Source organism: Nymphalis io, chromosome 28, assembly GCF_905147045.1.
Source record: "Nymphalis io chromosome 28, ilAglIoxx1.1, whole genome shotgun sequence".
In the NCBI taxonomy this organism is placed as follows: domain Eukaryota; kingdom Metazoa; phylum Arthropoda; class Insecta; order Lepidoptera; family Nymphalidae; genus Nymphalis; species Nymphalis io.
In genome coordinates, this window is record NC_065915.1 from 6,047,474 (window position 1) to 6,070,595 (window position 23,122).

General features: G+C 33.3%; 1 protein-coding gene across 1 annotated transcript; it reads right to left on the reverse strand.

The window, feature by feature from the left end:
- Positions 1-2,704: 2,704 nt before the first annotated feature.
- On the reverse strand, positions 2,705-23,122 carry LOC126779205 (ornithine decarboxylase antizyme). The gene is given in 8 exon segments (XM_050503121.1): positions 2,705-4,281; positions 5,051-5,163; positions 6,984-7,079; positions 7,699-7,817; positions 8,667-8,763; positions 8,765-8,771; positions 9,235-9,336; positions 22,866-23,122. Coding segments are annotated over 8 exon segments (795 nt in total). The 5' UTR covers positions 22,973-23,122; the 3' UTR covers positions 2,705-4,127.

Below are 23,122 nucleotides of genomic sequence, written 5' to 3' on the forward strand. Positions count from 1 at the left end.
CGAATATATTGCGATAAAGTGAAATTTTCTTAGTAGAATTGATTAAAAATACAATGATTTAAAATATTCATTTAGACTTAAGGGCGGTAATATGCCTATCCCCTCTGGCTACATGAAGTGAATGCAGTCCTGTCACCAAGTGACTTCAGATTCGAAATATTATGCATTGTAAATCCATTTATCCACAAAACTATGAATGCTTTGAAGATAAAAGCATTTTCATATTTGTATTTTTTTTTATATTGTATTTTTATATACGTCTGTGTCACTTAATGATTACAATTTAGGATCAAGCAGTGCCTTAGTATCATATAGTTTTAAGGGTTTTTTTTTTACTCTTAATATAACTAAGATGTTTTTGATACAAAATACTTATAACACAATTTTATTGGTAATAGTACTATTGTTATCGAGTATTGTTAAACAAGTGCCTTACATTTTTACCGAAGCCTTTATCGGTGCTAAACATTTCCTAAATGTATTTAACGAGTAAATATTTAAATATAATATGATTTAAAAAAGGGATAAATTAGTGTTTCTAACTTTAATAAAGCCCTAAATTGCCAAGTTTCTATCATTATAAAAGACAGCAGTGCATTGATTGGTTAGATGTCTCCAAACTTTTTATGCTAGGGCCTCACCTTAGGGCCCTGGTACACCGCACCGGCTTGCCTTGTTAGCTACGCCACTACTGTTAAGCCTTTCCTTATGTTACTAATACACCAACTATAGATTAGACCAATACCCCATCCGATATCGCCCTCGGCGGCCATTCTCAAAAGACTGAGAAATCGAGGCACATAAATGTAAACACTACCTTCTGCTACTGACAATTGAATGATGACCGATACCATTTTAATTGCTTAATTCTCCGATCTGAATCATTATAAGCTAGCTTTTTTATTAAGCAAGGAATACTCACAAAGGTACCAGACTCCCTGAAATCAGGGTCTCACCCATTAAGTACCAGCTATGGCTATCCTCTACATGGATCAGGGCTGCGATGTCATTTTGTCATGACAGTTTGACACAACTCCTCTCAGAATCCGCCCTCCCTCTCCCCGTAGTCTGCAGTATCCATCACTGGATGCGTGTTAACAGAGATCGCCAATTATAATCACAAATTATTCAAATGCTTAACGAGCTTATATTCATCTTGTACTTGGCAGCTAAAGTGGGCCCTTCGTCTCGATATTAATGGTGGTTGCTTTTAATATTAAAAAAAATCGAACTTATTGGATTATTACTTCAAATAAAAATGACAATCGATCTGTTTAGAAATAGTACCCATAAGGATTATTATCGTTATTAAACTGAATTTTATTACCAAGGTTTATATTTTACATATGATATTTTGATATTGTTAACTGAACGCGTAAGTGTAGTTATATTTTGTATACTTTTAATAAAACTGAAGTAAATTTTGTTTGTTTTATTTCTTTTAAAAAATCCAGATAAATTATATGGAAACATTTCGCGCCAAAATTAGGGAAACGTCATTCATACTTACTGCCGTGTACACTAATCCGTGGCGAAACGTATTTCGTCCATTTGCTTCAAGACTCGATTCAGAAAAATATATGTGACAATAAGGAACGACAAACCAATTAATAGGGTTGGTAAACTAAATATTGTTGGGATTTAATTTTCTCTTATTCATTTATTTCGTTCGCAAAACTAGATACAATTATTATAAGTGTATTAAATGTAAAAAATGTTAATGAGATAATTGTTTGCGCTTATCGTCGGACCTCTATCAAATAAATTAATTGTACAGTACAGTAACAGCCTGTGAATGTCCCAATGGGCTAAGGCCTCCTCTCCCTTTTGAGGAAAAGGTTTAGAGCTTATTCAACCGCACTGCTCCAATGCGGGTTGGAAGAATACACGTGACAGAATTTCAATGAAATTAGAAACATGCAGGTTTCCTCACGATGTTTTCTTTCACCGTCGAGCACGAGATGAATTATAAGAACATGAAAATTCAGTGTCGCTTGCCCGGGTTTGAACTCACGATCATCGGTTAAGATTCACGCGTCCTAACCACTAGGCCATCTCGACTCACATAATAAATCTATCATTTAGTATTAATTTATTGTGGACGAGGACGACTTTACTTAAAGTCGATGTCTCGTGTAGATCAGTTTAGATGTTTCTTTGCGTCATGGTAAATATATATATTTTTATAGTAACTATAAAGTTATATTTTATGGCAAGATGAGATTCTATTTAAAAAAAAGTGCCTATATATTATATATAAAAAAAATACTTAAGCACAGTCAGAAACACTGGCAATCTTTTACTATATTTTTTTTTCGCCACGTTATTACCAATTTATCTTTTAAATCATGAGTATCAACACCAGACTACTCGAGTTGAAAAATCAAAAAATTTCTTTTCAATTACGCAACAATTAGAAAAAAATTATGTATACAGCTAGACACTATACACTCTCCATCCAGGAATCCAATTTGAACTTATTAAATGCAATTCTGAATTAGTACTTTTTTCAGCATTTTCTTTGTATATCCTTAAATATGATAATCGTTATGGTTAGGTAGACCCTTTCTACCCGTGCAAAGCCAGGACAAGTAGCTAGTATAAAAATATAATAATTAAGTAAAATATTATTAAAATTTATCATTTGTATTTATCAAACCCAAATTTTCATATAAAAGCAGGTTGATTAAAATAAAACAAGCAATGATTAAGATTATTTTTAATTAATCGTCCATTATTACATAAACTTATATCTAAACTACAAACAGGGCCCCAACTGAAGAAATACTTTGATGAACCAAATACTGTTAGGAGACCGCTGTAAGAAACATGTGAGCGAGCTTGATGAGCAAACAAACCACTCACAGGAAACACTTTATGTTATGAATTCAAATATATTTATTTATTAATACTGAAATATGTTTATTTTCCAAGTACATTAAGACATGAATGATGAAGTATAAATTTTAATTTTGTTTTCTTTTTTAAACCAGATTTATAAAAATGTTTTATTGTTATAAAAATGAAAATTTAATTTAGATGGATACATTTTAATATCATAACATAAAGCGACAAATGTTATAACTAATACAATTATATAATATGAAATAAAAGAAGAAAAAGAAACACAAAATCTCTTACTTACTAATTATTTTAAATGTGTATGTAATCAATTAACGCTGCTGACAACACATCAAGAAGTTACCATCGAGATAGATGGGTGTCTCGTGTGTGATCGGCTTTAATATTTCGTCCAAAAGTGATTTTTTTTTTAAAGTGGTAGTAATTTATAAATGTGCACACGGCGTCTTCAAAGGTTACTTTGAATGTGGTTAATATTATGAAAAAAAAAAAGTAAAAAATTCATTAATAGACGCATGTACAAAAACATCTGTCTAATATCTGGATTGGAGCTGTAAATATTACAAACATTTTTTTTTATTCTTTTTTCGTATTTTTTTTTTTTAATTTTTTTTTAATTTTTTTCGCTCTACCCCCGGTGTGGGTGAATAAACACGACGACAATATATATCAATTAGTATAATTAACAAAGAAATAAATTCTATCATTACAGTTTTGAATGGTAACCACAATAGTTTTATCATTCAAATCTGTTATAGTAGAAGAAAAAACTACCAACTAACATTTCCTTTGATTCCTTAACGATATAAACGGTCGACAGTACTAAGTGTTGCTACAAACGATAATCTAGTTGAAGAAATCAAAAGAAACACAAGTGTTATCTAATTAATCATAATAATATAAGAATATACTAAATACCTAATTACTAGACTTGTTAGCGCCTTAACGTTACCACTATGCAAGCCCGATGTGATTTTTAAACGAGAAAGTGCTTTTTGAATACTGTATTATAATTAAATGACAGCTTCAATTTTAACATCTCAACTACATCTACTAGAAAAATGACGAAAAATTATACTTATACATATATATTTTTCTTTTAATTATAAACGAAGCTGTCAAAAACTGTCCTTGGCGACACCGAAAAACTACCGCTAGTTGAATAAAGAAAATGTGTCGAATTATTATTATTATTATTTTTTCAAGTGTTTATATAATTTCTACTAGAATGGTAGTATAATATTACCTGGCAACACCAAGGACAATTACTGCATGTTGTAGTGCAAGAATACGTATTCCGGATTGTTAATGTCTTGCATCAGCGGTGACGTTGGTGGTAGAAGTTGGAATCCCATGAACATGAACGTGCGGAGAAGTGTGGCTCGGTCCGAACGGTTTTTCAGAATGCAGATTATACAACTGTAATATATCATAAATTTATTTATATTAACTAATTTGTATTAAATGCCACAAAAGAAAAAACAAAGCATTTTCATTATCAACAGGGTTTCGACAAAGGTGTCTTTGGTCAGGTATAGTCACAAAATTAGAAATGTTTATTTGTATATCAATATAGTTTGATATATAACAATAAGAAGAAAATATCTTTTCAAAATTTCCGCTATCTATTTAAGAAGAAACGATTTTAAAGAATTTCAAATATATATGTAAAGATTCTAATCAAGAATCTAATTGAATATAGGGTCATCAAGTGAAGGTGTCACGTGGAGGGGTCCACGTGATACGCTGTTTGAAGTTATATAATTTGTTTTTTTTTTTCTTTTCTACTACTCTATAATAATAATAATGTCCTTCAGACCGATTTCGGCCACGGCGGCTAATCTCCAGAGAAATTAGCCAACTACGCAGGAGATATTATAGTGTACAAGTGTGTGCACAAACACAGGTGCACTCTCTATTCCCTAACTCTCATAATCAGATGGGATGGCAATCCGACACGACCTGAAAGAGTTCAGGCGCAGGACCAACGGCTTTACGTGCTTTCCGAGGCACGGGAGTGTACACACTTCCAACTTCCAGACTCCGGGCTGCTACTGAGAATTTTCTGACAGAAAAACCCAATAACTTTTTTATTGGCCCGACCTGGGAATTTAATCCAGGACATCCGGGTATGCGGCCTTATAACAAGCCACTAGACCAGGCTGTTACTACTACTCTATATACTCACTTTGAACAACCGAGTCGTTCTTCAGCGAAGTCCAGCAACAGAATGAAGCTTTCCTTGCTGCCGGACTGCAACACTCCCGGTAAGCGGAGATAGATGGTACCGCCCTTCACTACCTGCAATTATAAATGAAAAATTTAATACAGAATAATATATTCCCGAATTTCCTGATGTAGTTATTAGAAATTAGCAATCGGATTCACAAGCTACCCTCAGATCCTATGTATCCATATATCCATATTAAATGTTATTATATTTAAAAAAAAAACATTAGGCTTAAACTAAAGCAATATTTTTTAAGTTTACTTTAAGTGTGTATGTACATACTTAGATCTGTAGTATAATGATAGTATTTTAATGTATAAATTTGTAGTGTAGAATATTGATAGCACACATATAAACCTTAGTGGTTTTTTAGCTGCTATCACCATGTTAATAATGAATAAATAATGGATAAATAAATATATATATATTCATAAATTCGTTCACTTTAGATAAAAGGCAACTTGTAAGCATAGCACTTAGTATTATATCTTGTATTCTAAAATTAGAAATCTAATGCGTTTATTTATCGTTAGATGTTGTGTGTAATTAGGTCATTGACTTAGCTGATAAGGAATGATGTGTGTTTAGTTACTATGTAATATACTATATTAAAAATACATAGCAAAACAATTTACTTTATAATGCTACGGCCACATTGTCGAGCAAATATATGTGTCGTGTTGTCTTTTTTTTTTTTTTTTAAAGAATAGGAAGGTGGACGAGCATATGGGCCACCTGATGATAAGTGGTCACCAAACGCCCTTAGACATTGGCATTGCAAGAAATGTCAACCATCGCTTATAGCCAATGCGCCACCAACCTTGGGAACTAAGATTTTATGTCCCTTGTGCCTGTAATTACACTGGCTCACTCACCCTTCAAACCGGAACACAACAATATCAAGTATTGCTGTTTTGCGGTAGAATATCTGATGAGTGGGTGGTACCTACCCAGACGGGCTTGCACAAAGCCCTACCACCAGTAGTCTACGAGGAACTATTTCAAATCGTTTTACAAAAAATATGACTTTGTAGTTTGAAAACGTCGCGATAATTCAGGTGACCTAGACGCTGGAAAAAAAATTGGAGACGTGACGTACGCATACTGAGAACGCGCAAAGTGTAACCAGGTGCTTGCGTTAGTTCGCCGGATTGATTCACGATATGAGACAACAGTGTGACCGCAGCGTAATTAACAAATAGAATGCCTTGCAATGGCTATTTTGATACTATGTCAGAAACCTTCAAGCAAGTGCCAATAATAACTGTACTTGATACGTTACGCGAAAACATAATACGAACTAAATATATATTTATATAACTATATATAACCCATTCCAATGGTAGGATTAATAATAAATAAACAACTTTGACCTTGAATTGACACTACCATTGGTCGATTATTAATTATCTGTGGCATTCATTATGGTCTCGTGTAAAAATGGCGTTTCGAATGACTTTGAACGAAGTTGTTACCGAAACTTTGGTAGTAAAATTAAAATTGATATAAATGTTAACGTAGATTACGAAACTGCTATTATAAAATACAAAGGTTAGTTTATTTGTTTGTTACGCTTGCACGCCTTAACTACTCAACCGTTCATCGTGAAATATTGTATACGCATCGGGGTACGGAAAAGGAAATATGGTACTAAAAAACTGCCCCCTCACACTCGGCCGGCAACTAGTCTATACAAATAAATAAAACTGGAGTGTCTGTCTGTGATCGCAAAATAACTGGTTCCTATTGAGTTAATATGGCTAATAATTTTAATATTTTATACGAACCTTATAATTCGAATAGGCATTATGTACGTTAGAATCACAGATTTTGAAGGATTTTGATCACAAAACTGACGCTGGTCTTGCTAGTACAATGAATAAAAACTTACTGCTTCCCAGCGAGTCACAGTATTCTCCGTGAGGAAGATCTTGAATTCGATCTTGACGGGCTGTTTGTCCTTGCGTTCCAAGATCTTAGCGATGACCTACGAAAAATAATAATATTGTAACACTCATCACCATAGTAAATTTTTTTTTATATGAATTTGCAATCTGCCGACATATAATATGTTTATATGTTTGTAATAATCTAGGAGGTAGCAATGCAAATGCAAATTCATTGAAAACTGCTCATTTCACACCGGTACATACGACCTTTTGGTGCAACACAACTGCTCCAATCTAGAGAAATTCCAATACAAGTAATAAGATTTAAAAGAGGGAAACAATGTAACAGTAACTCTATTAAAGTATATAATATGTATGTATATAATTATAATGTTATGTATACTATTGTACAGACATTACATAACATTGGTTTCTGCTTTTTAATCAAAGTATTATTGTTGTTCTGTGGCTTGGGACTTATCTGGACGAGATGGGCCATTGATCTCGTGGAACTAGCCAGCGAACTGACCGTCATCGGCTCACGGTGTGGATGTTGAAGGTTGAGAAAGTAGAAAAAACACCAAGAATTCCCCCCCCCCCACTAACAAGCCGGCAGGAACTAATCAGCTGTCCGAGTAGTGACGTTCGGGCCATTAGCTGACACACAAAAGATAAAAAGCACCATTAACACTAAATATATAACTCAGCGAAACTCACCGCTTCTCTTTGCTCGGGGTGTAGTGTGGGGTTGGTCTGCACAGAGTCAGTTGATAAACTCTCCGCACTACTGCTCAGGGAGCTTGCGCTTGCCCATAGAAGGGCGCTCAACAAGTCACCTGCGAAGCAAAATATATTATACTTACATAATAATGATACATTTCTTATAAAAATCGGCGGCCAATCTTAAGTGAGATTAGAAAATTACACAGGAAATATTATAGTGCACAAGTGTGTGCGCAACCACAGATGTAGTCTCTATTCCCTCACTGTCATATTTCGAAACGACAGAAAAGAGGTCAAACGAAGAACCAATGCTTTACGTACTTTTCGAGGCACGGGCGTGTACACATTTCTAACTTCCAGACTCCGGGCTGCTAGTGAGATTCTTCGATAGAAAATCTAGTAACTTATTGGCCCGACCTGGGGGTTTGAGCTCAGGATCTCGGGATCAGCGGCCTTATCACTACATCAACAAGGCAGTCACTTTACACTAATAGCACCAACAGTACCAGGAAATAGTTCAGCGGATTTGAACCGAAAGTTTAGAACTACAACAGCAGATAACCATCAGTTTGTATGTATAGTCCCAGTAGAGCGAAATATCACCAAGTACTAAAATGGTCATTTTGTCTAGACAATGTTAATTAGATCTCGTGTTCGGAGGTGAAGGAAACTATTGGAAACCTGAACGTGTTGAATGAAATTCTATTACACGTATGGAAAGCGTGATGGAATGCGCTCCGAATTTCCCCCTAAAATGTTAGGAAATTTTGGCCAAATTGTGGGACATTAACACTGTTACTATTGACTTTTTATTAATAGTCCCTCAAAAACAAAACTAAAATCCTTCCCAAAAAATGGGAAGAGACAAATTATTCTCCACCCGAACCGTCGACTAAAAAAACTGAACTGAAAAACCATTAAAAGCGCATCATTCGTATCGATTATGAATCATTATATCTTACGGTTGTTGTCGTCGTGGATGGGGGTGGACGGTGTTGCGGGGCTCGAAGCCCCGCTGCTCACCCCTCCGGGCGGTGCCGAGCCATGAGCAGGGACATCAGGACCACCTGGTGATATTAACAATAATACTATAGTGAATAACTTTAACAAAGCGGCGAGAGGAGTACAGATAAATAAACAATTTTGACCTTCAATTGACGCGACATCATTGGTCGATCTAAAAATATCTCTGGTAAAATATTATGGATTCGTCAAATAGCGTTTTGAATGTTGGCGAAGTTTTTGTCGGAACTTTGGAAGTAAAAGTGGAGTATTGCAGTATTATAAATAGGGATATATTAATCAGGAACTGTTTGTAGTACATAATACAGCAGAGATATGAGCAAATGGCATGGAATATTGAAATCTAAGGTGTATTTATCTTTACTCCTTCTTCTTTTGGAATATAGTATAGGATTTCTGTTGTATATTCAACTTTTATGAGGAATCTTGAAATCTTTATAAACTTTGTATAAGTCATTTTATGTTTCATCATCATGTATTTTGTAAAATAATCGTTAATATACTCACCACAGAGGCCCGGCGCCCAGGCACAGCGAAAAACACTCGGCGTCGGACGCCGACAAAGCTGTGCGCTTGCTACCGGCCGCGTTCAGGGACGCGCCATCGCCACTGTTAACGAAACACAAAGTTAGTAGTAGTAGGCGGTCTGGCTGATGGGCCACATGATATTAAATGGTCACCGTCGTTCAGTGATTGATACTAAGAAATATTCGTGCCTCGGAAAACACGTAAACCTATTGGTCCTGTATTGCACCTGAACTCTATCCGGTCGTTTCGGATTGCCGTCGTATCGGACAGGACAAAAACGGACGGGACTCGCTTATGTTATATAAAAACGCAGAACAAAGCTATTAATATGCTGTAAGGCCCCTGGAGTTGATAGACAAGATTTCGCACTCCACAGCGCACTTAGCGATTATACATATAAATAATATAGATAACGTTGTAATCGATTACATTATTGTTAAGTACATAAACATAGGATAGTGCCGAGATTGCCTAGTGATTAGAACGCGTGAATCTTAACCGATGATCGTGGGTTCAAATCCGGGCAAGCACCACTGAATTTTCATGTGCTTCATTTGTGTTTATAATTCATCTCGTGCTGTTAAGGAAAACATCGTGACGAAACCTGCATGTGTCTAATTTGATTGAAATCATGTCACATGTGTATTCTATCAACTCGCATTGGAGCAGCGTGGTGGAATAAGCTTCAAACCTTCTCCTCAAAAGGGAGAGGAGGCCTTAGCCCAGCAGTGGAACATTAACTGGCTGTTACTGTACGGTTACATAAACAAATATAGCCTATTCCAACCACAAGAGGAGTAAACCCAAATAAACAACTTTGGCACCGATATGATGGTCATCGATAGCAATTGACGCGATATGATTGGTCGAGAACTTGAATAATCTATGACATTCACTATGGATTCGCGAAAAAATGGCGTTCCTCAAAGTCCGCGAATTTGTAAACGGAACTTCGAAAGTTAAATTAATATGGTTATAACTAGTAAAGTAGAATAGTGTTATATTATAAATAAAAGTAAATTAATCAAGAACTGTTTATAGTCCGTAATACAGCAGAACAATTAGAAAATCGCATGCAATTTGTAAATCTACGGTTTGTGTACCTTTATTCCTACTCCGATCGGAATAGGTAACGCATGTGTCAGAATAATTAAGAAATATTGTAATAAACCTTTCTAAACTACCTGCAATTTGTGATTTAAGGGGATTGATAAATATTTCATATTAATAGTATATTTAATTTATGTTATTTTGTTTTCCCATGTTTCATTGATTTCCGTTATAATTAATAAATAAATATTACGTGATATTTTTTTAAGTGGTAACTGTCTTTTTAATATTTTTAAGTTGGCAACATGGTGTATTAAAAGGGCGGCAAATAGAGTTGTTGAAGTGAAGAGATATAATAAATGGCTGCCGATCTGGATATGTTTTTTTATTATTAATAAACACCACCACGCACCGACCGCATCTACTATAATATTATATTTTTATCCTGCAATTAGTGATTAATACCTGCAATTATGAATAAGTATGCGATCATGGAACAATGAGTTTTCTTACTGTTAAAATTTACTTGGCGGTAGGGCTTTGCGCAAGTCCATTCGAGCATTTCACGATAGCATGCGAAAGCGATCCCGTGGCGCTCCTCGTTAAGACGGAACGGGTACCGCTAGTTTTTTAGGCCTCTGCCTCGAATCTCGCGGGCAGCGGGGCGGCGGCGGCGGCGGCGCGGGAGCGGCAGGATCTTACGCGTATAATCAAATGGACCGGCCCTCGAATACAGCGGTGCAGGAGCGGCGCGGGGGCGGGCAACGAGCGGTGCACTCCAGTCAAGCGGTGACCGCCCGCGTTGCGCGTCTGCATTGTAGGTATAGTGTTGTACATTTTTTTTGTGACGTATCAAAATGTCTTCGGACGTGCAAGAGCTAATTATTTCGGTAATCTTTGAGAGGACACCCATATGGAACAGCAAAGATGTGAACCATAAAAATAGAAGAATAATTAACCAATTATTAGTCGTAGAATTTGTCGGGATTTTGTCTCTGTTCTTCATAATTTCGATAAAACTCGCCATTTATTTTCCTTGCCCTATAGTAGGGATCCACTTCTTCTTTTGCCCACAATAAATCGAGCGTTAGGAATAAATTTGAATCAAAAAGATGTCGCCGTTTTTCAGACATTTCGTTCGCGAATAAAAACAAATATCTCGACAACACAACCATGAACACAACACTACACCGCTATAGTGCCGCGCGATCTGCCCGCTGGTTTGGAGAACAGGTATGCGTTGCCCGCCCCGCTGCCGCGCCGCCGCCGCCGCCGCCCCGCTGCCCGCAAAATTCGAGGCAGAGGCCTTAGTGGGTATTCCGATGTTCGGGGTGCACTCGGCGCCTTGGACACCGGCGAGACCCACATACCCCCCCCCCCCCACTGTTCCCGTGGTTGAAACGCGTAATGCGTTTTTCCAGCGTTAAAAAAAAAGGCCATTCGAGCATATTTGTGCACGAGGCACAAGAAACATAACTACTTTGTTCCCAAGGTTAGTGGCAAAATGGCGTTCGTAATAAATATTTACTAACGCGTTTTTTATTTTTAAAATCGACTGACTGGCAAATAGGTCACCTGATGGTAAGTGGTCAACATCGTCCATAGAGATTGACACTGTAAAAAATATAAAAAATCCCTTACATTGTCAATCCAAAAGACATAAATACTAAGTATTGCTGTTTTGTGGTAGTTAGTATGTGATGAATGGGTGGTACCCTGCCGGTCAATTGCCTGCCACCAAGTAACCATATTATATCTGATTCTATAAATCGTTACATTCTGGGATCTACGACGAGCCGGTTGGCGTGGTTGGTGGATGCTTGCCTTTCACGCCAAAGGTTGTGGGTTCGAATCCCACCCAGGACAGATATTTGTGTGCGTGAACATGTCTGTTTGTCCTGAGTCTGGGTGTAATTATCTATATAAGTATGTATTTACAAAAGATAAATAGTATATGTAGTATATCACTTATCTGGTTTCCATAGTACAAGCTGTACAAGCTTAATTTGGGATCAGATGGCCGGGAGTGATGGATGTCCCAGGAAATTATTATTATTATCTATTTCGTTTTACACCAACCACCAGATAGATCAACGAGGTGCAAGGCCAACATAAACAGAAAACGCATTATCCACTTCAACCGCCATAATGGAACAGCTCTTAGCGATAAAATTATCGGAGATAACACGAATAGAAACTTTTGACTTTAATCTTGTATCATCCTTAATTATAAACAAAATTACAGGCGCTCAATATTACATCTGAAGTCCGTTATGGTATTCTGTATGAACTCATCTCACTCACCCGTGAAATGTTAACAAGCAACTTTAAGTGATATACTATTTTGACGCGTGTATTCTTGAAATATTATTATTATTATGGTCAATGTCGCGAAACACTTTGACGTTTCACGACTGTTTTCTGCGGTGGGTTTCGAGTTTGTTCTTACAGAATTGCCTTATAGGACCCTGGTGCTCAAAGGGCTAATGTACATTTTTGAACAAAATGAAAACCATATTTTTATTTTCAAAATCATTTAAAAATAAATAATATTTTTTTTATACTAAAACGGCCTAAGGACATTACTAATACTAATATTACGCTAAAAGGCATTCTTAATATTATAGGGATATAAGGATTCAAGGGACATAACATCTTAGTTGCCAAGGTTGATGGCCAACTGGCGATTCCAAGTACCTAATACAACAAAAAAGCACAGATGAAAAATACTTTGTCATTCAAAAAAATTAGAAAAAAATACCCAAGACACTCACCGGATAAGTTTGATGACCATCTTTAAAATAAGTTTTTTTTTTAAATTCCAAGCAAACAGTAAATATTTATATATTATTTAAATACTTTAATAAATCACAAAAATCACAGACTGGAATGTTTTTTTTATAATAAAACGATAAATGATAATTAATTGATTTTAAAACGATTCCTCGATGGTATTTTTCTATAAATAATTTCGATTCTGCAATATGCCATATACAGCATATTACAATATATACGTCCGTTCAAGAAGGAGTCCTCTGCGATACTGATACGCATAAACACATCTGGATTCGAAAATCAAATCAAGATCTCTGCCAAAATTTAAAAATAGAACTAACAACGTAAAAGACAAAACATTATCGCGATGGAATAAATAGAAAAAAAAAATAAACGATCGTGTACCAAATACCGCGCCAAAATCTCTACAAAACATTAATAATAAATAGCATCCGGGCGTCTGTATGACAATGTTATTACTATTTCGAAAAATAAGACTTAAAAATAGAAACAGTTAGTATATTTTTATTTTCTTGTATAAATTATTGTCAATTGTCGATTTCGATAAAAAAATTTTATCGTTATAAATTAATAAGCTTTAAACCTTAAGAGGGAAGGCCTTTGCCTGGAAAGTGGAACATTTACAATCTGTTGCTTTACTATTTTATTTATACAAAAAATAACACAATATAATTTACTTGGTGGTAGATCTTTCTGCAACCCATCTAGGTAGTGCTACCAAATCATCAAATATTCTACCGCAAAATTACAATACTCTGTATTGTGTTTCGGTCACAAGAGACAAAACGTCTTTGTTCCCAAGTTTGGTGTAGTTGAAATTTCTTACAGCGCCAATGTCTATGGACGACGGTGATCACTTACATTCATCCATTTGCCCATTCTCCTACTTATATTATATCTCGAAGAAGTGTACTGTGATATATATATATATATATATATATATATATATATATATATATATATATATATATATATATATATATAAGGAGATTCCTTGGCCCATACAACAGCGTTGTTAAAAAAAAAAAAGAAAGAAAAACGCGCGCTAATATAAAACCGCCATTTTGTTATTGAACAGAAAGGTAAAGTAATTGATTCATCATTAGCGCGAATAATGATTTGTTGAAAGTGTTCAAATGTTTGATTTTTAAGAGTCATTGAGTGAGTTATTTACATTGATTTGTATGATTTGGTGTTCTATTTAAAAAAAATAACAGTTCGAGATTTTCTTTATATCAAGTTTTACTTATGGATGCTGTATATATGTATTATTTAATATAAGATTGTTGACGCAATAGCGATGTCAGGGATAAGTTAATTTTGGCAGTGATGACCACTTAACAGGTCGCCTATTCGCCAGTGTGTGCCTACCTAACAAAATAAAAAAAAAAGAAATATTAATTATATTTTCCGGTATTTAATTATAATAACGATACGCGACAATATAACACGAACAAAAACAAAGCACTTGCATTTTAATACACAATAAGATTTAATGTAATCTTGTCAAAACAATTATATCATAAATATAATTCAAATAATTAAATATAGCAACACCAACATTTGCCAGATAACAAATGTTTACGTCGAGACTTTGCCAAATACGTCGTACTTTCTCTTTAGATAATTATATTCTAGTGTTGTACGATTACGATAAAAAACATCGATATTTTGAGAAATATTAACCATTTAAATGATTTAAAGTTTTGTCACATTTATACATTTGTTTGACGAGCCGGTTGGCGTGGTTGGTAGATATTTGCCTTTCACGCCGAAGGTTGTGGGTTCGATTCCCACCCAGGACAGAAATTTGTGTGCATGAACATGTCTGTTTGTCCTGAGTCTGGGTGTAATTATCTATATAAGTATGTATTTTTTTTTTTTTTTTTATAGAATAGGAAGGAGGACGAGCATATGGGCCACCTGATGGTAAGTGGTCACCAAACGCCCTTAGACATTGGCATTGTAAGAAATGTCAACCATCGCTTATAGCCAATGCGCCACCAACCTTGGGAACTAAGATTTTATGTCCCTTGTGCCTGTAATTACACTGGCTCACTCACCCTTCAAACCGGAACACAACAATATCAAGTACTGCTGTTTTGCGGTAGAATATCTGATGATGATTTTACTAAAGAAAAGTAGTATATGTAGTATATCAGTTGTCTGGTTTCCATAGCACAAGCTCTGTACAAGCTTAATTTGGGATCAGGTGGCGTGTGTGAAAAATGTCCCAGGATATTAAAAAAAAAATTAAATATAAAAATACATAAGTTTAACTAAACCATTCTCATTTACCTACCACAGCAAAAGAAAGCAATTAAAAGTCATGTTAAAAACGAACAACCTATTTCTTGTATACTTACAGTAACAGCCTGTAAATGTCCCACTGCTGGGCTAAGGCCTCCTCTCCCTTTTTTGAGGAGAAGGTTTGGAGCTTATTCTACCACGCTGCTCCAGTGCGGGTTGGTAGAATACACATGTGGCAGAATTTCGATGAAATTAGACACATGCAGGTTTCCTCACGATGTTTTCCTTCACCGAAAAGCACGAGATGAATTATAAACAGAAATTAAGCACATGTAAATTCAGAGGTGCTCGCCCGGGTTTGAACCCACGTTCATCGGTTAAGATTCACGCCTTCTTACCACTGGGCCATCTCGACTTCGTATACTAAAAAGTATTATATATAGATGATAAAACAGCTTGGCAGTTTGTATGTGTTAATGTACATACATACATAGCAAGAGTAAATAGTAAGTTTTTTGCGCGTTATCCTAGGTAGGTTCTTTATATTAAAATTAGCATTGCAAAATGACAATTCAAAATGGCTTGTAAGACCTAGTTGTTTAAGGTATTATTTTAAGTTTTATAAAAATATTAAAATATAATTATCAAAGCTATTCGCAAGATTTCAAAATGTTATATCCACAATATTACGATATTTAAGTTTTTAACAGTTATTGAAATCTAATTTTTTTGGCTTTATGTGTGCTAAAACTTTAGCTCACAATCATTCAGCCAATGGCATTCTTTTTGATGTTTTATAAAAATGATTTTAAAATTTGACTTCATAACTAGTAATTATTGGAATTTTTTTTTTTGTTCTTTTTTTCTTTTATGGCTGTTGGTGCATCCGTTTCGGTCGTAAATAATTAAGCCAATGTCAATTTTTATATGATCTTAAAAAATTTTTGTCAAAATGTCTTGCGATATGATTATATACCAACTCTATACCTACTTGCTTTACGAGCGATCGTACGCAACTATGAAAGTTTATCATCTTCCCAATAACAAGTTATCTAAAGGGGATCTTAGCCCTAAGACCGCCATTTTGTATTTTTTTTTTTCTTGGTATATAAAACTTAAATGACATTCATTTATCGTTCAAGTTCATTGAGGTTACCAAAGATATGATAATGATATAGAATAAATAAATTTATCTAAAAAAAATCACTTAAAATTATCTGAATTCTGTAACAGATATAAAAAAGTTCTTAAAAAAATTGTTTCGAAGACTTCTAAAGTTGTTTGCAACGTTGAGTGAAACGTTTCCGAGTAACATTTTCGACTTTCACTTCTGTCGCGTAATTTGAACCGCACGCACTTAATTTAACTACTTTTTTTTTACTTGCAATTTAACCTTAAAACGACAAGCCCGACATTTCGCGTTCGATTCACAGGAGAATACGTAGTTTAATCGCCTTTACTGCAATGCGGATAACGGCATCCTACACATACATACATGTTTTTTAAAACATGCCGTATCTATGCTTACATTTACAATAAAAAATAATATTATTATTAACCAGTACATACTTGACATTCCAAAAAGTTTTTACATCGAAAATTATTGACGTATTTTTTTTTCTAACCCAGTTGTTTAATTTTAATAAATCGTCACTATTTACAGAGTTTATCGTATGAATTTATCGATAAAACCGATTTGTAGTTAACCTAAAATAAGACCATTACGAACCAGGATTAGCAACAGTTTCTAAATAGCAAATACATTCTCGAGCCGCCTTTCTCGCCAAGGGCTTACGACATTTTGACACGATGCCATATATTTGAATTTTATATAAATTAATTTCACATATCATACATTTATATCATAATACTATAATAGAGATATTCAAAAAGTATTTATTACAAGGGTTATATTCAATTATAAACACACCATAGATTAAAAAAAAATATAGTCTAGTTTGATATTTTTATCTGTTTTAGTGTTAAAAAATTTAACAAAGCATTAAGATTAAAAAAATGACATTTAAGATTTTTTTTTTTATAGAATAGGAAGGTGGACGAGCATATGGGCCACCTGATGGTAAGTGGTCACCAAACGCCCTTAGACATTGGCATTGTAAGAAATGTCAACCATCGCTTATAGCCAATGCGCCACCAACCTTGGGAACTAAGATTTTATGTCCCTTGTGCCTGTAATTACACTGGCTCACTCACCCTTCAAACCGAAACACAACAATATCAAGTATTGCTGTTTTACGGTAGAATATCTGATGAGTGGGTGATACCTACCCAGACGAGCGAGAGACGACGAGAGAGAGATATTTATTGTTAATATAAAATATGTCAAAGAAATTTGTATATTATTATATATCCAAGCTTTTATAATGCAGTTTAAAAGAGGATCTTTATGTAATTAAACATTAGAAAAAAACTTTCATAAAAGTATAAAGTGAAATAATGTTTTTTAATTTTACTATAGCAACATTAAAACACTTTTCTTCTATTCTGTCAAGGGCATGCATATAATTAGAAGTAAGTTTATAATCTAATCTGAAAACAATAAGTACTTAAAGAGAAATATTCAAGTTCTTTTAATTCGACATTGATAAAACGCAAATTAAAAAAGATTAAGTATAATTTATAGTATCAATAAAAAAAAACAATTATTATATTCATAAGTTTGCATAAAAGAATATTAGTAGGCCATTGATCGAAATTCGATTGTGATTTTAGTATAAAAGAGGGTTTTTTTCTTTTGAAGACTTCCCCCCACTGTAACAATGGTTTTCAATCAAAAAATCATGTATGGAAAATTTTATAAGGCATTTTGAGCTGGAGCCGTAATTCCACATATTTACCGTTCCTTCACGTATTAATTGTAGATAAAAAAAAAAACATAAAAATGGGTGACGTATCTTTTGAAATACTCACATACATTTTTTTTTTTTAATATAAAAAAATAAAAAAGCAAATATTACAAAAAACAGAAGAATAATGATACAAATAAAAAAATCAAAAGTTGATTAGGTACCAATAAAAAACTGGTTTACGTTTTCGCTTTCATATATAAAAATCAGCTGTTCATAATCCGCCATTTGCAATTCACTATCGTGAATAGATAAATAGTGACCAACCCAAATAAACAAAAATCACGTGAGCAAATTGGCGCAAGAAATGTTTACGTTTATTTTTAATTTTGTGAACGAGGCGCGGTCAAGGAATTCTTGATACAGCCATGTAAGATTTTAAAATACCAGATTGTTTGAAATGAATAATTTAAGGAAGCGACGAGTTTTTTTTTAATGTAAATTGAATTTCAAAAATTATGATTAAATTTTTACATATTGTAAAAACGTTTAAGTATTATAATATGAATAAACTATGTCACATTTGTAGAAAATTAAAGCATTAAATATTTGCATAATTTTATGATATTTAAGCCACATGAAGCATAAACAAACATAGTTTTACAGCTCAAATATCACTATCATATTCAATTACGATTCGTCGTTGAATGTAATCCTTTAGTTGTTTAAATAAAACACTTCTGATAAAGATGTGGAATTAATTACGCCTTGAAATTAATAACTTAAGTAACAAAGCAATCTATTTTCATATATTTTTTTTTATTACTTCCAATCATTTACTAGGTACGGTAAGGTTTCTGCGATGAAAGATGACGCATTGGCTGTGTATGGAATGGTTAATATTATTAGTGTTTGCGTCCATAGTCCAACCCCACTTCCAGTCTGCCTATCTAATACATTAAACAAATATAGTTATCACATTTTACTTAATAACGTACTTTGATCCTTTTAGCGCATAGGCCACACTATTATTATCCAAAACTACAAGGAAACATTACTATATAATACAAATGAAAGCTAACATGGAAAGTTTTGACATTCATATTCTTTTCTTATATCGTACGTCATATTATGGACCGTTATATGTATGAAACATAACCTCAAACAGTTGTATACACTATACATAGTATACGTATTGGGAATTTTCCTGCAAGTATCATTATGCAATAATATGAGCTCACCAATCATTTCATATAGTGAATGGTATAAGATGTTATAAATTCAATAAATTCTGACACTCATTGTATATAGGTATTTCTATATTATATATGTATTTTCCGCAAAACGTACGAAAAACGAATAAAAAAAACATAACACTGTAACACAGTGTAGTGTAACCTTTGTCATTCATGAATAATACTAATAAAAAATTGTCCCAATTATTGGTTAACAAAGAAATAAATATTATATTTAAAATAAATAAATATTTCAATTTCGAAAATGGAAAAATAAAATTTAATGCTATCTTATAAAGATTACCTATTTGGCTAGATTTTTTTTTAAAACCATAAATAGACAAATGAATAAAGCCATCACCTTTAACCTTAAAAATTAGCATTGTAAAAGGGAACATCATTCTTACATTATCTGCGCAATAATAACCATGAGATCTTATTGTCGTGTAAATTGTTACCTAATATATGTGCTTTACAATGTAAGTGTAATCTCCAGCACAATCAACTACTTCTTTGGTTTAGTGGTTTATCTATGAGGTTGTAGATCTCGAGATTTTGGGTTCAAGCCCCGATAAAAGAAATTCTCAGTAACACTAAACAGTAAAAAGATGTTTCTAGAACTATAAAGTCTAGGTTGGTTGAAAATATCAAATGAGATAAAAAAAATTTAATATATTATATGACAATGTATAAAATATGTACATATATATAAAACGGATAGTTACCGCTCTGCTTGTACTCAATATCTTTAATAAAATAGTCATCGAATTGTTTAATAAATTAAGGAAATTACAACAATATAACACACACATATGCAAAATTATCATCTCATAAATGTGTGCAAGTCTATGTATATACATGTACGTAACTCATACATTCTAAAACCTACTTGATACAAGGTCAAATCAGCATTAATTGAACCAAATAAAAGACTATAAACATAAAATTTGTACACAATTCACAACCTTATACAGTTCTATTTAAATATGATTTTCACTTGACATTTCTCTAATAAGCCTTTTTGATGAGGCTATTAATGTCATATTCTAATATCAAAACTGATGGAAAAATTTATCAAGAGCATATTCCATTGTTTAAATAAAGTTCATTCTAATAAAATATATTTTGATTTTAGGCACATATCGAATACTTTAAATTTGTTGTAAATTAGAAATTTGCTTTAAGAAAACAATGTCTCCTTATTATTTGTGATTACCTCAGAATCAGACCTAAATTTCTTATGGCTAGATTTACAGATTTTGCTGGCCCGGAAAGCTGTTCAGTGTTAAAAATATTTTACTCTAATACTCTACTCCTAAAAGCTATAATTAGTATTGTTTATTTCTAGGTAAGTGAGCCAGTATATTTACAGGCACAAGGGACATAACATCTCAGCTGAGGATGGTTAATATACGTCTGCCTACCTATTTTAAAAAAAAAAAAACCACATTGACAATAATTAGGAAGAATTACATGTATACTTTGCTTCAGTGTAATAAATTAATCTAAGCAGATATCTCAGTACAACAAGAACTTGATTATATAGTACCAAATTTATTAACATTATTGTTTTGTTATAAAAGGAATTATGGCCAACGGACAATCGATTTTATATTATTATAGAGGATCCCAGCAGATATGCTCTTGCCTGTGTATAGTAAATAGCCAACAATAAGTATAAGGATAATTAATAATACAAATTGTTTTGCAGCTTTTCTAGTGGTGGCATGAAGCATCCATCCATTCTTTTGTTAAACAATGATTCATACACTCTTATAACAGTTACTTTCTAACTAACCAACATTTTCTTAATAGGCATATGTTATGGTGATTTGTTTGTTTATATTTTTTTCATTAATATAACCCATCCAAGTCACCTCTGTATTTAAATATTTTCAATTTACAGGTAAGATTTAAGAAATGACAAAAGTTTATAAGCATTATGGTGTAATAATAAACTTATTTTATACAACAGGATTGAAGCCATTGTTATTGTTGAAAAATAGTTTTAAATATAATTTTTCCTCATTAATAGAACACTACTGTTTAGAATGTTTTAAATAATGAAATCAAAATGACTGTCACATTACTAGCAACATAAATATACAATTAAATTTTAGCATAATTATGCAATTTGAATTTTTTATTTAACTATGTAAAATCGAACTATCTAGATTGTAGACCCTACCCTAGCAGTTTGTTTAATTAACCATACCTACATATTGAAACTAAGCAATCTTTATTTAACCGACGCGTGTGATATATTTAACTTTTTAGAATTGATTATTAAATACATTTCTTTATTGAAAGTGTTCTACCATAACCTTATTTTTTTTGTTCGTTAAGCGAAGGTACTTTGTTAATCAGCAATGGTGCGATGTTGATGACGTATCACATTAGATGAAGGACAGAACTGTATAATGCTAATCGTAATTTATACTTTCTTAAGTGAAGAAAAACTAAAAATATTCTTATATAACATACACAAAACTAAATATAAATAATATAGTACTCACTAATAGGTCTTCGCTTTCAAAGTCTCAGGTTCGAAGACAATGCCAGCGACGTCGTAGTAATTACTACTAGTAAAATTTAACTGTTGTATCAACTTGGTCATCTTGATAAAACGTAGTTAAGCCTTTACAAAACGTTGAAACAAAAACACGGTCGGGCCGTTGATTCTCGCGAGTAATTGCGCAGCGCAAAAGAAATCAGCGAAAACGCCTCCTTCACAATGGCAGAATGATTGCTGAATGCTGGCAAAATCTAAGAAGTCAATTGAGTAACTAGAAGTGTCACCGAAACCCTCTGTAGCACAATATAGAAGTACCCCTGTTTCTAAGTAAAGAACACGTCACTTGCCGCCGACTAAATTTAGCCGCATTATAATTCACGCATAATGGCCGCCGGAAACGTGACGTTACCTTCTATTCGTTCCGTTTTTGTTATAAGTAAAGTTAATTCTGTGTTGTAATCTAAAGTGAACGAAAATTAAAAAGATTGACTGGTATATAATCGAATATAAAAATTATATTTTTGTTTTAATTTTACTAAAACAAACGTTTTACTTTCTCTTTATTATATACTATAATTTTAACTCAACAAGATATTCTTTTTTGTAATTTTATATGCAGCTTAAAATTAAAATAAACGCAAAACTCGTAATTTAATCTAATATATTATTCATTTATAATATTTGACTTAAATTACTTATAAAAAATATAAAAGTGTTAAATTTTTAATCATAACAAAAATTATAACAATAATTTTAGAACATGAGCATCATAAAACATAAACAAACTCTGTGAAAACAAAATTGAAAGTGAAATTACAAACTGTCAATTCGTTAGTCAAAACAAAACGTAGTCTGTGTTACGTCACAATATGTCAAACGGATCGATAGTGTTGCGTAGTTACCACGCCGCAGTTGATATCGATTTACATTTCTCCCGATTGAATTATATGAACTTACCGATTCCGAAAAACTAATGATGGCATACTTTTCGTTTCTGTTTCGATACTTTTAAACCTTTGTTCTTCTATCATGTAACTGGTTGCCGGCAAGGCATGTAACGTCATCACTCCACTTTGATTTACACCGCACTCAAATAAACACAAACGGTTACTCGTTTATTGTTGGTCTCTTTGTATATTCGCACATGAAACGATTTCACAATTTTTGGGCCGGTACTGGTACTAAGATAGGGTGAGATATTTAACGACATTCAG